Source organism: Ambystoma mexicanum, chromosome 10 (genome assembly GCF_040938575.1).
Source record: "Ambystoma mexicanum isolate Mex_15411 chromosome 10, UKY_AmexF1_1, whole genome shotgun sequence".
NCBI classification, from domain to species: Eukaryota; Metazoa; Chordata; class Amphibia; order Caudata; family Ambystomatidae; genus Ambystoma; species Ambystoma mexicanum.
Genome location: NC_090932.1, coordinates 182176080 through 182192875, shown reverse-complemented (window position 1 = coordinate 182192875; position 16796 = coordinate 182176080). Strand labels below are relative to the sequence as shown.

Sequence of the window (16796 nt, the reverse complement as noted above, 5' to 3'; positions counted from 1 at the left end):
TTGAGGGCCAGGAAGCTGGCACTACTGAAGAAGAACAAATATGGGAATGTATTCTAACAGCGAAGAGACTTGGTCGTACAATTGATCCTCTAAAACTGTCAAATAACGGGTCAGCGAGAGGACTCCCTGAGACATAATTCCATTCAGATAAAGTCACTGTGAGAGAAATTACAATTCTGAATGGAACTGGTGATATAAATCTTGCGTGGAAAGACTGTGTGATGAAACTATGTTAAAGGTTGAAAGATAAATAACCAATAAAACATTATAAAAAATAAATAAAATGGAGCCTATTGTTGTTTGCGGATGATGCAGTTTTACTGTCAAAAACTCAGGTGGGCCTGCAGAACTAGCTGGATGTTTTTAATAAATTGTGTGTCGCAAAGGACTGCACATTAACTTTTCTAAAACTAAAACCATGGTGTACTTGTGCCGCAAAAAAAGCCCAAGTATGGGTGAACTTTTATTTGAACAACCAGTTGCGGATTCTGTGGATTCCTACACGTATTTAGGGTTGATCTTTTCGGACAAATTGAAATGGCATAATCAGGTAGAAAATAGCTTGCTATTGCATTTGCGCCAGTGTGGGCTTATTAGGAATCTAGTAACACGCCTAGATGGCGAGGTTCTTACTGTACCCCTTAAGATCTATCAGGCTCAGACAATCCCAGGGGTAACTTATGGGGTCGAGTTGTAGGGTGCAAATGATTGTACCTCTATTCAGATAGCTGAAAATAGATTTCTGATATTTTTGCTTGGTTTATACCCTTGAGAGACCCATTAACGCCTGTGGCATGTGCATTTGGTCTTAAAGAGATCATCCAATATGCCATTATGATACAGCCAGTGTTATACTGGCAGCGGATCTGGAATAATTAAGTTATATCCACGTTTAGGGAAGATTTGGATGAGTTGCCATCATTACCAGGTGGTAGGAAGCTGTCTTGGTTTAGGCATGTAAGAATTATGCTTTTTAACATTGGGTTAGGGGATTTATGCGGTGACCCCACAAGCTTAGGCAGAAGTTATAAAGTGGTGGTCAAGAATAAATATAGAGAGTGGCTTGGAGTAGGATAATTGATAATTGCCTGTAGAGGAAAAAACCAAGGGCTTCTCTAACGCTCAAGGAAGTCTGGGGTCCGGAGACATATTTGGACCTTCAAATGTCTGTGAAATTAAAAGGCTGGTTTGCAGAGTTCCGATTGGGCACACTCCCATTGGCTTACTTGTCCGCCAAGTGGAAGAATGGGTCTCGTTCCACAATTTGATGTCCTTTTTGTGGCAGAGGGCGTGAAGATGTGGCGCATCTCTTCTTTTTCTGTCAGGCTCATTGCGGGCCAGGGGTGCGTTGGCTCATCCCGGTTTGGAGTCAGCTAGACTCACTCACAATGTTCGAGTTCTAAAAGGTGGCACCTCACCTGCATTTGAGTTAACGGTTTCATCCTTTTTAAGATCTGTTTTTAATAAGAGAATGTTATTGTTTAGAAACATTTTGAGTCTGCCTGCATGCTTGGGAAGGCTACTGGCTAAGGATTCTGTTATTTACTGTTTTAAGATGTATAATGTTTATGATTATAGTTTTATTTTATACTTGTTCACCTTTTATGGCAGTCATGCCGAAATAAAGGAAGATAAGAATCCAGCCAGAACTGCTTGGTCACATCCCTTGTGCACGAGAGCACAAGCAGCCCCAAACATGTTTCGGCCTCGTTTGGCCGCAACAGTGAAGAGTAGCTTGGGTCTCTAGGCTTTGCAGGCACGGGACTCACATCTGGGTACACCCGTCCCACTTGGGGTGACTACAGCAAAACAAAAGGGGTGATGGCTGGAAGGTTTAGAATGCATCTTAACCTCTGGCATTGCTCTGGGCAACACTGCAGACCATCGTTCTTCGCCTGCCAAGACATTACAGGAAGGGGAAAGACCATATGCAAGTTAGGCTTGGTCCCACTCCAAAAAGGGGAAGTCCAGCCTGAACTGCTTGGTCACATCCCTTCTGCCTGAGACCTCAAGCATCCCCAGGGTTGTTTCGGCCTCACTGGGTGTCATCATTGAGGAGTAGCTTGGGTCTCTAGACCCAGCAGACATGGGACCAAAGTCTGAGCATACCCGGACTAAAGCAAAACAAAAGAGGCGACGGCTGGAAGGTTTAGAAATAATCTTAACCTCTGGCATCGCTCAGGGCAACCCTGCAGACAATATTCCTGCATCGACTGTTATATACAGCTAGACCATGCAAACTAGTTCTCACCTGCTGTTCCAGTTTAGAAAATACAGACAGCTCGAGCAATGCCCATGCGTCCTGCCCTGCAGCATACCTGCTATTCTAACTGTGGAAGCTACACAAAGCTCTAACAATGCCCCTCAACACTGACCTGCAGCATATCCTTAAAATTAACCACTGGTACTACACAGTGTACTGCAAATGCACAACAATTGCTACCCTGCAACACCTCCCCGCTATTCCATTGCTGAGACCTACATACAATGCTGCCAATTAAATTCAATCATGATCTAAGAAATAACGGACAGAATCTCTTACCCAAAGTGCTCTCACTCAACGTGCTGTATCGCTCTCTCAGGGCCAGTGGGGTCAGAGTGCGTCTTCTCTCTTCACTTCCCAGACCCTGTGGGTAAATATAGAAACTGAGAAACTCATAGTATCAGCAAAGAAAAATGCAATGGAGCTGTGGGCTGGAGAAGCAGATAAATCCTCAACAAGGGGTAAAGGGCTTGTCTTTGCGAGGCCTGACATTAAGGTGCTTCTCAAAGTGACTCCTAAGAGAAAGTTGCTTCTTGCCTTGACACTTGGGAGAAAAGTGCTTCTCACTGTCACTTCTGGGGGAAAAGCACCTCTCACCATCTCTCCTGAGAAAAGGGTGCTTATCGCTACAAATCATGAAGGAAGATGCTCCCTGCTGCAAATATGGTGGAAAGATGCTTCTTATTTTGGCTCCCAGTGGGCAAGGTACTTTGGGCTTCATCATGAATGGGTGAATGGGCGGTAACCCTTAAATCTGGTGGTAACGGGGTTACTGCTGCATTTACCGCTCTGTCCGATCTCGAGTCCGGCGTGTCTACCTCCTGCTCAGAGCTGGGGGTAAACACAATGGGTAAAATGCCAATTTTTGGCACAATTACCGCCAACGGTATTACTGCACGGTAATTGCGCCAAAAAAATCCCCATTGGATGCCAGCCAGGATACCGCCCAACTCGTGATGAGGCCCTTTATGGAGAGGCCTTTGGGATAAACGTGCTATTTGGTGGCAGTCCTGGAAGAAAGGTGCTCCTCAAAGTAATTTCTGGGTGAAATGTGTTTCTTTCCTGGAGAAGAACATATTACTTAACTCCTGTGATGTTCTTTCGGATGTGTGTTCCTCCCACGGATTCCTCATTTTAGATAAAATACATAGCAGTTTTGTTATTTAGGAGGTGGGAAGAGTGAACCCAGAAGCAAAGGTCAGAATAAGAGGTTTTGCAAGACTGCCCTACCAAACCAGGCGTCCTGGCCCACCAGAGTGTCCAGCAGTAATGCCTTGTGAAGGTATGAAACGAGGAACACGTTGTGGCCTGCAGATATCGAATGTTGAGACTCCTCTGTGAAGAACTCAAGTAGCAGTGATCCCTCTGGTCGAGTGTGCTCGAAAAACCATCCAGGAATCTCCTTCCATGCAATGGAGTTAAAAACAGACACCCATAATACTATTAATATTGATAGGGTTTGTTTTGTCACTCCCTTGCCCAGTCTATAACAGGTATATCCTAAAAAGAGCTGGTCCTCGGTCCAGAACCCCCTAATTCTGGAGATGTAAATGCTTAATGCCATTTTAGGGTCTAGTCTGTGCATGCAGACCCACTTCCTCTTTGGGTGGGTGAGGAGGAGGATAAAACACTGTTAGGTACATATTCTGAGATATGTGAAACTCAGAGACAACCTTAGGAAGAAAGGTGGGGTTTACTCTGAGCATGACCGTGGGCCTCATTATGATGTTTGCCGGTCCGGAAACAAGGCTGCCGGTAAGCCCACCGGCACCCTTATTTCCTGATCGGCAAACTCTGAGTCTGCCTGCTGTGGCTGCTGTGCCCAACAGATCTGATCCTGCTGGGCGCAGCGGCCATGGTAGGCAGACCCATCACAGAAGCACCAGCACCGTTAGCAACAGTGCTGGTGCTTCTGTGTCACCACTCCCATAGAGTCCTGTGGGACTCTATGGGAATGGGGACTTACAATTTACCAGCACCTGACTTCCCGGGCCGCCAGACACGTAATGAGCCGGTGGCACCAGAAAGTCAGGCACCAGTAAATTATTACAATTCCGGCGGCACGATCGGACTCATAATGAAGTCCCTTGTCTTTAGAAAAGGCAGTAAAATTAGGTTTGCCGAAAGGAGCTTGCAGTTCACTCATTCTATGTGCAGATGTGATTGTGACCAAACATATGTTATGATATGATATGGCATTTATAACAGGCCTATACACAAGTGTTTCAAGGCGCGATGAGGCAAGGGAGGGGAAAAAGAGGGAAGACAGAGATAACGACCCTACTAGGCCAGGCAGCATTGCGATCGCGCAAGTGCAGGGGAGGGGGAAGTGCAGGACATAGGAAAACAGTAAAATAAATAAGACAACAAATAAGAGTGCGGCCAGCTGTTGGCAAGTGCAAGGGTAAGTGCAGACATCAGGTGTCAAGTGCCAGTAGGGGCTGTAGAGATACAGAAACAGTCCCTGGGTGCAAGGGTTGCTAGGGGGGCAGTGCAGGTGTGCAACCGGCGGGGAGGGGACCAGGGCCCAAGATCAGAGGGTAGCCTGGTAACCAGTGCAATTATCATATTCAGCCAGGAGATCAGCAGGGGAGAGGAGGAGAGAAAGCTGAAGCAAAGAGGAAGGTCTTGAGGTGCTTCCGGAACCAGAGATGGTTCTCCTCAAGTTTCAGAGAGGCAGGGAGGCTGTTCCAGAGGGAGGCCCCAGCAGAAGAAAGAGATCTATCACCAACTCGCTGCTTGGAGAAGCGACTGAACCTGAGGGAGTTGGAGGCAGATGAGCGAAGAGCTCGAGAAGGAAGATATTTAGGAAGAGAGAGTTGAAGATATTGAAGCCCCAGGCCCCAGAAGGCCTTGTGGACAATGCAGAGGATTTTGAACTTAATCCTCCCTGCCACTGAGAGCCAGTGCAGAGATTTCAGTCCTGGAGAGATACGATCCTTGGGCTTGAGGCCAAGGACAAGTCTTGCAGTCTGGTTTGGATGAGTGGCAGAGGGCAGAGAGTAGAGGCAGGCATATATAGAAAGAGGCTGTTGCCGTAGACCAGCCTAGAGAGGACCAGAGCTCTGGAGACAGTGAGCTTCTGGGTAAGGAGAGGAAAGGAAGAATACCACTGAGGAGGTGCAGTTGGTAGTGTGACTTCTTAGAGACGTCAGTGATGTGAGGAGAGAAGGAAAGTGAGGAGTCGAAGATGACCCTGAGGTTTTCAGCCTCACAGGTGGGAACAGGAAGAGAGCCAAGACAGGCTGGCCAGAGAGTGACAGGAAACGAGGGAGTAGGTGTGCCGATGAGGAGAATCGCAGTCTTACTGCCATTAAGGCAGAGATCATTGGCGGCACACCACTCCTGGAAGGTGGACAGACAGTCAGAGATGAGAGAAGGAGAAGAGTTGGCGGAAGGGAACCTGAAAATGAGTTGTGTCATCTGCATAGCACTGAATGTTGGGGTAAAGAGCAGCAATGCAGTGGGCAAGAAGTCCCAGATATTGGTTGGACAGCAAGGGAGAGAGGTTAGACCCCTGGGGAACACCACAGGTAGAGATAGAGATAGAGAAGAGGAAGGACCCTAGTTGGACCTGGGAGGGTCAATCGGAGAGGACAGAGGTCAGCCAAGCCAGGGCCTGATCGGTGATACCCAGATTATCATGGAGACGGTTTAGCAGGTTGGCATGGTTGACACAGGGGGTGTTGGAATTGAGGTTAGAGAGCAGGTCTTCATCGATGTTCAGGAAAGTAGTTTCCGTGCTTCTGGCAGCTCTGGAGCCAGACTGATAGTCATGGAGACAACCAACAGATTCAGTGTGAAGATTAAGATGGGAGATTGCCAGAAATTCCAGGAGTTTACCCAGGAAAGGAGTGATGGATGTAGGGGGATAGTTAGCCGGGCAGGAAGGGTCGGCAGAGGGTTACTTAAGAAGAGGGTGCACAAGGGAGTGTTTCAGGGGAAGGGGAAGACTCCAGTGGCGAATGGGTGGTTGCAGAAATCAGCAGGAGCCAGGGTGTCAATGTGGTCCTTGATGGTTTTGGAGGAACAGGGGTGAACTGGTTTTGACTAGACTTTCATAGATCGGAGTTGTCTAATAACATTGTCTGAAGAAAACAGGGGAAAGGCAGAGAAGGAGGGAGGAGAGGTGGCTGAACAAGGGCCAGAGGAAGAGACTGAGTAGGGGGAGGAGAAGAGAGAGAGGACAGGATGACCTGAGTTTTAGAGATGAAATGAGAGGCCAGGGCTTTGCAGAGGGCCGGGGAGGGGACAGGAAAGGTAGAGACTGCAGCAGGATTGGCCAGCTCCTTGCAGATTTTAAAGAGTATGGCCTTCCATTTGAGGACCCTCAGTGGGCAAGAATGCATCGCCTCAAAAGGGGCCCCCATTTGGAAAGTCAGGATGAGATTTCAATTCTGGGCCGGCACTATAAAGAGAGCCAGGTGTGACAAAATGACTTCTGCACTGCAGCTGTACAATGGTGAGTACTGGCTAAACTGCTTACTCACCCGTCACACATCTACAAAACAAGAAGGATCCCAATGATAAAGGTGAAACGGGCACAGTTAAGAGAATTACCTCCTTCATCTCTTGTGGTAATGTCAACCAAGGGCATGCTATAATCTTAAGAGGGGTGTGGAAGTGAACCAGTAGCAACTCAAACAACAGTCCAAAAGAAAGGAGCGCCCAATAAAGGTTGTATAGAAACATATATACTTTAATTAAACACACCATATGCAAAAGTAACTAAATATAACAACACCACTAGAAAACCCACTCCTGTAGACAGGACACATAATATGAAAGAGATTGAAGGATGCAGCTCTTTTGGTAATGAAGCGGGTTAAAGGCAATCAATAACCACAATGTTTTTAAATGGATGTGCCTTGTGTGAGAAAAGGGATCAAAAGTGACATAAACAGTTTGTTGTACCATGGAGGCAGTTAGCAGTCAATAATACCTTCTTGCTGTTCCTGGCGGTTTGACAGCATCGAACCAGGCTTCGTGGCGCTGCGCAAGCAGTTTGAACCAGGCTCGAATGCAGCAGTTGCTGTGTTCCAACGAGGGGAGCAAGTTTCGAGTTGGGATTCAGCTAAAGTTCAATGCGGGTTGAAGTGGAACTCGACGAACAGAGCTTGGGAGGGACGTCAGGGTCGGTTTGGCAGTTGACGGATGGTTCGGCAGCGAAGTTGATGGTGACTTGATGGGCAGTTCCAGACGAGACAGTTTGATGCAGTGTTCGAAGAATGTGGATAGTGAGGGCCACCAAGGTTGGTTTGGTGGTCGACATATGGTTCGATAGCAAATCTGCTGTTAGCTGGATGCATAGTTTGAGAATGCAGCAGCTTAGTGAGGCCTTCAAAGATCGCAGTTCGATGAAGTCACCAGTGTTGGTTCGACTGTCAATTTGGATCGGTGACAAAGATGCTGGCAGTTAGAAATGTGGTTTGAACATGCAGTGGAGTAACGTTGCTGAAAATGTTGGGGGGGGCATGACATCTGAAGAAAAGGTGCCCCAGCCAAATGAATGGGGACAAAATGGTGTACCATGAAAGTTGGGGGGGACAAACACCCCCGTCCGCCCCTAAAATTACGCCCATGTGAACATGGCAGTTGCAGCAATGGACTTCTGTGCTTGAGCCAGAGCAGATGGCCTCAGTTGGTCGTGATGCATCAGAGAGCTGGTTCAATGGTCCGCACAGCAGTTCAATGATGAAGAGAGTGCTAAAAGCACCACTGGCAGGCCCTGTTGGTTCATACAGTGTTTGAAGATGGCTTGAAGCGGTTTGACTGTGAAATACAGGGCTTTTGGCTGTTTTGGCCCTCAGGATGCTGTGAGTCCCAATCCAGGGGCTCAGTACACTTGAAAAAAGGAGAACGCTGACAGTTATTCTTTTACTGCAGTTAACTGTAATCAATGTCGGGCAAGGTGTAAAAGGAAGGACAGTACTGTGGGTGTGTTGCACAGGTAAGGGTCTATGGCCTCATTACACGTTGGGCAGTATTCTAGCAGTAAATTTGCCGGAATACTGCCCAACGGAATTACTGTTACTGCCACTTGGTCAGGCAGATTTCCTGTCAGACTATAAGTGGTGGCGGCGGTGTTAGTCCCCATTAATTTGGAGTCCAAAGAACTCCATTAGGGATTGCGGCGGAATTAACGTATGAGGAACCGTATGAACTTCCTGTGTGTTTGGCACATGGAAATTAGCGTCCTATAGGTCTATTGAAGTTCGAGAGCGTGAAGAATCTCTCTCAACGTCACCATCCTGAACGTGTCTTTCCTCAAGAACTTGTTTAAGAAATTGAGGTCCAGAATGGGATGGAGAATTCCTCCTTTCTTGGGCACCAGAAAATAGCGGGAATACCAGCCTGACGCTCTCTGTTCGGGAGGTACCTCTTCCACGGCACCCTTTCACAAGAGGGCTCTCAGTTCTTCCTGGAGCTCCTGTCCAGGGTTGGATTGGTGGAGGTGGGGGTCTTTTCGGTGGCCTTTTTAAGGAGCGCAGACAACAACCCCACCAAATCGTTTGCAGGGCCCAGGTATCTGAGGTAATCTCCTGCCACTCGGGCCAATGCCCTGCCCATCGCCCACCAACCGGTAAGTCATGGGAGGGGAAATAAAAGCGGCTTAGAGGGCATGGCTGCCCCCGCCGCTGCCACTGTCTGTTGGCCTCTTGAAGCCCCTCTGTCCCTTCCGGGATGCAAGAAACGCCTCTGCCCCTGCCTGGCTTGCGGTAGCTGCGCTTTTCTGCCATAGGTTGTATAGCGCCTATAGCCTCTGCCCCTCAAGGCAAAGCTGAAAGCAGGTTTGGTCAGCTGAGCAGCTAAGCCCAGTGATTTTTAGACTCTTTGAATTTTTCAAGAGTCATCCGCCTTTTGTCCAAAAAGCATATCTCCCTCAAAAGGCATGTCCAGCAGGCATTTTTAATATTAGCGGAAAACCCAGAGGTTTTTTAATAGGATTGCCTCGTCATACTGCCAAACCCATTGAGCGGCCAATGCAGTCCGCAACGTCCAGGCCCGCCTGCTCTGACTGCTTGGCTACCTCCTTCCCATCCTCCACCAGCTGTACAAATCCAGATACTGTCAGGGACGTATACTGCTGCATGTTCCACAGCTCTCCACAAACCATAGGAATATTTTGCGAACCTGCATGCTACGTTTGTGGCCTTGAGTGCCATGCTTCTAGAAGTGAAAACTTTCTTGGCTAAAGCTTCTAACTCCTATCCGGAGGAAGATTTGACGTCTGGTGGATATCGTGGCAGCACTTCAAGCCCTTCCCTGGAAGGGTGTGTAGAGAGGAAAGAAGGATCTCCTCTTGCTGGCCTGTACTTCGCAGTAAAATTGGAAAATTCACAGGGGGAGATGTGCAAGGGTGTTGCCATAAGAAGGCTAAGGGGACTGCTATGGCCTGATTGAAAGGCATGTTATGGTCAACTGCCGGATCTTCATCAAGGATGTCTGTCAGGTCGTCCCCCTGAAGTGGTGTGGTGGACAACCTCAGCCCAAAGGTGTCTACAACCCTCTCTACCAGTGACCTATACTTAACATTAGCATGAGTGTAGGGTTGGTTTTGCTGCAGATCAAGGTCTGGGGATGTGTCTAGACCACTGGCATCTTGCAGCTCTTGGGCAGGTGCCATTAGATCAGCTTGATCGGCGAAATAATTGACACCGCAGGCTCCTCTGTAAATTGGGTCGGCGTCAACGTGGTCATCGGGCTGGTCGACACAGAAGATCAACTGCATAGAATCGAAGAACCCTGACAGCAATAGCGGCTGAAAAGAAATGTTGTCGGTAGTCGACGTCGAGGGTTTGTCCCCCAATGCAATGCTTTGGATGCCGGTTGTGCAGGCTTTAATGCTGGCAGTGCAGCCTGCGCCTTTGATTGCGTAGATTTCAGCACCGACTGCTCCGACGGACGATGGTCGCTGTGGGAGGCAGCCTTCAACTTGCTTTCCGACTATGTTTTTCCCACTTATTTTGCCGAGCCCGAAGGCTTCATCGACATGGATGCCGTTTATTCGGTGGCTAGCCTGGGGGCGGGGTTGCCGAACGCCGCTTTTGTTGCCAAGGCCTACTGGTCAGGGGAGCACTGCAGTTTAAACACTGCAAGCATTTCTTGTTTAAAACTTTCCCACACTTTGCAAGTGGTGGGTCCCTTCGAGGGCCTACTTTGTTCCGAAGACATGCTTGATTCCCACTGATGGTGGTGGCATTGCTTCTTCTTCTTCTACGAAGACGAAGAGAAATGGCTCCCAGAGTAAGACCGTTTCTTTGTTTTCTTCCGATGTCTGTCTTCACCCTTCTTGGGGGTGGGCTCCTCAGTCTTGGCCACGGAAGACCGGATGAGAGAACGTGCCAGAGATTTGGAGGGCGGTCAGCCCAGAGCCAGTTTACCAGCTCTCTCACGCAAGGACTTGGGTTGCATTTTCGTACACGATGCACATGCCTCTATGTTGTGAGACAAACCCAAACACCACAGACAAACCTTGTGGGGGTCAGTCACTGACATATTGGCCTCACAATCAGTCCACCATTTAAAGCCCGAGACCCGGTGAGTGGACAGAAGCAGAAAAAAGGAACTGAAGCATGGGCCGTAGTGACATGTTATATACACGACGCCTGACATCACTTCTGGAGACAACGATCGAGCACTGAGCAAGGCGGATCAACGATCGACGGCCGAGTTGAGGTCCACTATGCCCCCTGCCGAAAAGTTTCCGAACAGCAGAGCTGGATGATGGGTATTTATCAAGATGGACAATCTAAGGGAGAAAAACAATCATTTATATTAATTTACTGCTTTGCAGTTCTCAGAAAAAGAATCTGACAGTAGGGGGCACCATTGACATCGATATCCCTCAACGCTCTCTATTCTCGCGTCCAGAGGATTTTTATTCCCCGTGCTCAGCCGTCTGGGGGAAGTAAGATCCTAAATTACAGGCATTGAGAGAGAGAGAGAGAGAGAGAGAGAGAGAGAGAGAGAGAGAGAGAGAGAGAGAGAATTTGAATTCACCCTTAGACAGAGGGGTAGAATGGGAGGGCGGTGAGGAACTAGCAGGAGGAACATCCATCAGAAAGAACCTTACCAGGGCAAAGTACTTTGTTCTTCTACTGGATCGTATACTCCTATGTATTCCTCATCTTAGATATACTCCCATAGCAGTACATGTGATGGAAGCGGGAAACGGATTCTCATGATACTTCTTCTTTATCCCATGATGTTATGAAGAACCGCTCTTCCAAATCGAGTGTCCTAACTGAACAGAGTGTCTAAGCAGTAATGCTTAGAAAATGTATAGAGGGAGGACCAAGTTGCAGCTTGACAGATGTCCTGCACTGGAATTCCTCTTTGTAGAGCCAATGAAGTCGCCACTCTCCTGGTGGAGTGGGCCCTTAGATGTACAGTAACTTCCTTACCTGCGATGGAGTAACACTCTGAAATGTATAGTATTATCCAACTGGATAATATCTGCTTGGTTACTGTTTTATAAACCTTGTGGCCGGTTTATCCAACTAATAGTTGGTTGCCCTGTCTAAAATTGTCCATTCTTGCTACATACAAGCTCAACACCCTATTTGGGTCTAGTCTCTGTAGTTTCTGCTCCTCCTTGGAAGGGTAAAGAGGAGGGTAAAAATCTGGTAGTGAGATTTTCTGAGATAAATGGAATTCCGATACCACCTTATGAAGGAAGGGGACATGAACCCTCAGTACCACTTTTTCTTTAGATAATACTGTAAATGGAGGTTTGCATAATAGAGCATGAAGTTCGCTAACCCCCCAAGAAGAAGTGATTGCTACTAAGAAAATTGTTTTCTATGTCTGAAAGAGAGGACAGGAATGAAGTGGCTCAAACGGTGCTCCAATTAAGAATGTAAGTACCAAGTTCAAATCCCAGGACGGGACAAGAAAAGGGACTGGCAGGACTATGTTTGTCAAACCTTTCAGAAATTAAATTACAATTGGCAACTTGAAATAAGATCCTTGTTCTGGCGTCAGTTTGAAGATTGAAAGCACAGTTAAGTACTCTTTAACTGTAGCCACCTGCAGTCCCTGATGGGCCAGGTGGAGTGAGAAATAAAGGACCATGGGTGTATTGCAAGAAAAAGGGTCCATATCCTTTGCTCTACATCAGCTGCAAAATGTATTCCAAAGTCAGCGATATAGGGCGTTGGTTGCTGGTCGTCTGGCCAAAAGCCACACCTCCATGACGTTTTCAGGGAGGTCCCAAACGTTGTACCTTAGCCTCTCAGAAACCAGGCGGGTAGGTTCAGCGTTCTGATTCCTGGATGGCGAAGACGGCCTCCCTCTTGTGAGAGTAGATCACTCTTTGGGGAAGACATAATGGAGGGCAGAAGGACATGTTCAGAAGGTCCGGTACCATGTTTTCCTGGCCCTATCCGGAGCAATCAGGATAATGGATTTCCCTAACATTCTCAACCTCTTTTGGACTTGAGGCTGCTGGGGACTGATGGAAATGCGCAAAGGAGCAGATAATTCCATTCCCTACGAAAGTATCCGCCAATGCTCCTCTGTGGGGAAATTCCTTGAAGCAGAACAGTTGGCATTGGGTGTCCCAGAGGGCAAACCTCTCTAGAAGAAGCCAACTCCCACTCAAGGGAAATCGAGCACTGCCTGCTCAGAGTGTCCACCATCATATTTCCTTTCTCAGATAAATGAACTGCAGACAAGGAGAGCCTGTTTTGTAAAGCCCAAACCAGAGCTGCATCACATCCTTGCACAGTGGTAGTGAGCCTACACCTCCTCTCTTTTTGAGGTAATGCATGCCCACCAGGTTGTCCGTCATTATCAGTACGTTATTTCCCTGGATGCCAGGCAAAACGGCCACATCAGCGCCAGTCTGATAGCCATCAGCTCTAACAGGTTTATGTGTAGTCTTGATTCTGCAGGGAACCAAAGTCTGCTCATAGTCAGGTTGTTTATATGTGGGACCCACCCCTTGAGGGAGACATCCATGACTATAGTAATCTCCGGGCAAGGTTTCCCAAAAGGCTCCCCCATCATCATGTTCTCCTTGCAGGACCACCACATACTGTCATATCCTGCTCGGGACCTGAACAAGGTCCGTCATCCTGACTGAGAACTGACACCATTGTGATGCCCACTGAAGAAATCTCATCCTTAGTTGGGGCTCTGACACCAGGAAAACGCAGGATTCCATGAGGCCCAGCAACCTCGGAAAATCGAAGGCCACTACTGGGCGTTCTGAAATTTCCAAATTTATCTGCAGGATAAATGCCATTATCTCAGCAGGGGGAGCCTTCCATGAGGATGAGTCCAGGACTGCTCCAATGAATTGGAGCGTTTGAGAAGGAGTCACTTGAGATCTCTTGAAATTGAGGGAGAACCCCAGTTTGTGAAGGGAGTAACAGGTGCTGTAGAGATGTTCCCTAGCTTGTTCCGGGGGAACGCGCTCTGATCAGCCAATCGTCTAGGTAAGGAAAGATGTGAATCCCTCCTCTCCTTGGACTCACTGCCACTACCACCACCAACTTGGAGAAGAACCTCAGGTGGCGGTATGCCCGAAAGGAACACTCGAAACTGATAGTAGTGCCAATGACAAATCTCAGGTACTTCCTGTGCTTGGGATGGATAGGAACATGAAAGTAATAATCCTGGAGATTGAGTGACACCATCTAGTCCTGGAGCTGAAGGACCTGGAGGATCTGCGAGGAAATGACCATCTTAAACTTGTCCTTCATGTGGAACTTGTTTAAGGGCCTAAGGTCCAAGATGGGTCACAGTACTCTGCTTTTGGGCACCAGGCAGGGATCTATGTGAATACTGCAAAAAAAAAAAAACGTTGAAGCCAAAAATACCATTTTCTTTACAACTTGTTACTCCATATATATATGCGGGGGAGAACCCCGACAGCCCCCCAACACCCCTACACTTTTTGTATTTACTTAAACCCCCCACTCCACATATACATGTGGTAAAACAAACTCTGGTTCAGTTCCGCTGAAGGTACCTTCTCTATCGTGCCTTTCTCCGGTAGGGAAAGGGAACTCCCACAGCGGATCACAAGCCTGAAAAGGATATATGGTTGGGGGGGGGGGCGGTCTGGGGGCCTCTTTAGGAATGGGCGACAGTAACTGTTGCAGCGCCAATGCAACTGTAGTAATGGAATACTATTCTTGTAAATGATGGCTCAGTCTCCCTCATACTGGAGTCATATGAGTGAAGACCTCGGAGTGGTTTTGGGGCTGTGGGAGCAGCCGAGAGCCAAGATGAAGCAGCTGCTTGAGCATTTTTTACTTCCACGGACTCTAGCTGGATGGGGAAATAATCTTCTTTGTCCCTGCCTTTCGTTTGTTTGGCCTCCACCCATGGACGTCATTTGGGGTCGTCAGAGGTCGCAGGTGCGACCCCTGGCATTTCCCCCGTGACTCCTGGCATGTCCTTTGCGACCCCTGCTTTTTAAAAAATAGTTTGTTGTTTTCAACAAACTATTTTAAAAAAAGCACAAGCCTGCGCAGGTGGCGGCAGGTGCGGGGCTGTCACAGCGGCGCCTCTGTGTCTCGAGTGTTCTCACAGTTGCAACCATGTGAGCACGTCGTCCGACTAAGCTGCAGCCTCTTTGTAGCTTCCTGACGTTTGCTGCCTCTGGGTTATTAAATGCGCAACCTCCTGCCCTTTGCCAGAAGAAGGCTGCCGGTGGCAGTGTTTTCAGTTTCATATTTTATGAGCCGCACAGTTTAATGCCTTCCCCTTTTGCCAGGTCAGGGGCTGGGGGGCTAATGAGCGGGGCTATGTTTTTGCAGCCGCTGGGACGCTCATGGAGGAATCCATGCAGCTGAGGAGCAGATAAACAGCCAGTATCCTAAGTGCTACACTGCAGTCTACTCTGCCTTAGGAAATGCTACCATGTATGTGATAAAATATTTGTTTTATGGACATTCATAACAAGCTCTATTGTAATGTTTAAACAGTCTGGTTTTTTACGTTCTGCTGCTTAACCGCCCAGTCCCCGGCCAGACATGGCAGGCTGTCATTTATTTTAGACAGCCTTCCATGTCATTTTATTTTTGTAATTTGGTGTGCACATGCGTGTAGTAATTCTTTCCTGCGATGGAACAATAACAGCTCTCAAACCTTCCTCAGAGATCAATGCTGCTGCAGACTGCAGCTCATTTACCCTGCGTACACAGACAGGAGACGATATTTGTCAGGTGAGGAGGGGTGGCTGAGGGGCAGACTAGCGGCATCACAGTGCATCTCTGGAATGGATGTGCATGGACCTAGATCTGACCGTCAGATTTCGGCGATAAGATTTGCTGGCTGGGGTAGATCCCTTTATTGGGAAGAGTGTTATACTTTAGGGATCCTAGAGACTTACTCATAAATCACACCCTGCAGAACAGGCCATGTTGATTACCTCGTTTGCCGACTTTTCCCCAACAAAATCTGTCACTTCTTTTCATCTGTAATTTTATTTAATTGGGGAGTGTTCAGCTTAAAAAGGAAAACGTTTTTTATTTTTTTATGCATTGCATTTAATCAAAGAAACATGATTTTCTTTACAACAGAGTCATCCAAGACTTTTCTATGTTGCTGTTTTAACTGAAGTACTCTTGTGTTGAATCTTTGGCAAGTTCATGGGTGTATCTCCTCTGCCAAAGGGTCTTTTGTAGGTGGAGTTGACAGGGTTGACAAGGTTGCCATTGTGTGTTGCAAAAGAGGCTTTGTCTCCACTGATCAATCTTGACCACCAAGTTTCTTCGTCCACCATTGAAGGGTTTATGAAGAAATGCTTCACATATTGGGACCTGATCCACTTGCTGCCCGGACATCACAGAAGGAGGTGGAGAATTGACTCTTTACAGACTCTACAGTTGTTAGTCGTAGAGAGGCCTCTGATTGCCCGAATTTCATTTGTGTCTAGTAGATTGAGCCGGGTTCTTAATATGAAATTCCGGGCCTGTCTACTAGGGAATTTCTTAATGTGGCCCTGTAGTTCATTCCTTTTTTCGTGTTCGGGGGCAAATGGGTCATAAGTTTATTGCTTCCAGCCAATGTTAGGGTCTCAATCCAGTCCACCTCTTAACTTTTTTAACACTGTTACTGGTTTGTTAATCAGTTAATCAGTTCCTCCTCTCCACTATGTACTGTTTCTAGGAGTTCTATGTTGTCTTCTCTCCATGTTTTTAATATTTTGCAGTTTGTGTCTCTCATTTCTTTGTTGATCAAACAGTATATGAAGGTGCTGTTTGGCAACACGCATTTCCTAAAGAGCATCAGAGAATTGCAGTTTAGAGTGCCTTGTAATGAAAGTAGACTGAGTTCTCGTCTGATTAATACTGCCGGTGTAGATTTAGGCAGACCCAACACTGTCATCCAAGAGTGTGCCTCTAATCTAACCCATATAGCGCTGGGGATGGACTGCATTGCTTCGGCTCCGTATGTGATCGTGGGGACGACTTTCATTTTGTAAAAATGTATTGCTGCGATAGTAGAGAAGCGGCCGAATGTCCTGTCAATGGCATTTCCTGCGTAGCCAGTTTCTTGATTTTGGCTAAGAGGG

General features: G+C 47.5%; 1 protein-coding gene across 8 annotated transcripts in view; it reads right to left on the bottom strand.

Annotated features, from left to right (window-relative positions):
• ANK1 (ankyrin 1) overlaps positions 1-16796 on the bottom strand; it is a 2823483-nt gene that overhangs the window by 758776 nt on the left and 2047911 nt on the right. For all 8 annotated transcript variants that reach the window (XM_069617665.1, XM_069617670.1, XM_069617666.1 and 5 more), the window contains one exon: positions 2543-2627. In XM_069617665.1, coding sequence (XP_069473766.1) covers positions 2543-2627 — 85 coding nt within the window. The remainder of the gene's footprint in view (positions 1-2542; positions 2628-16796) is intronic.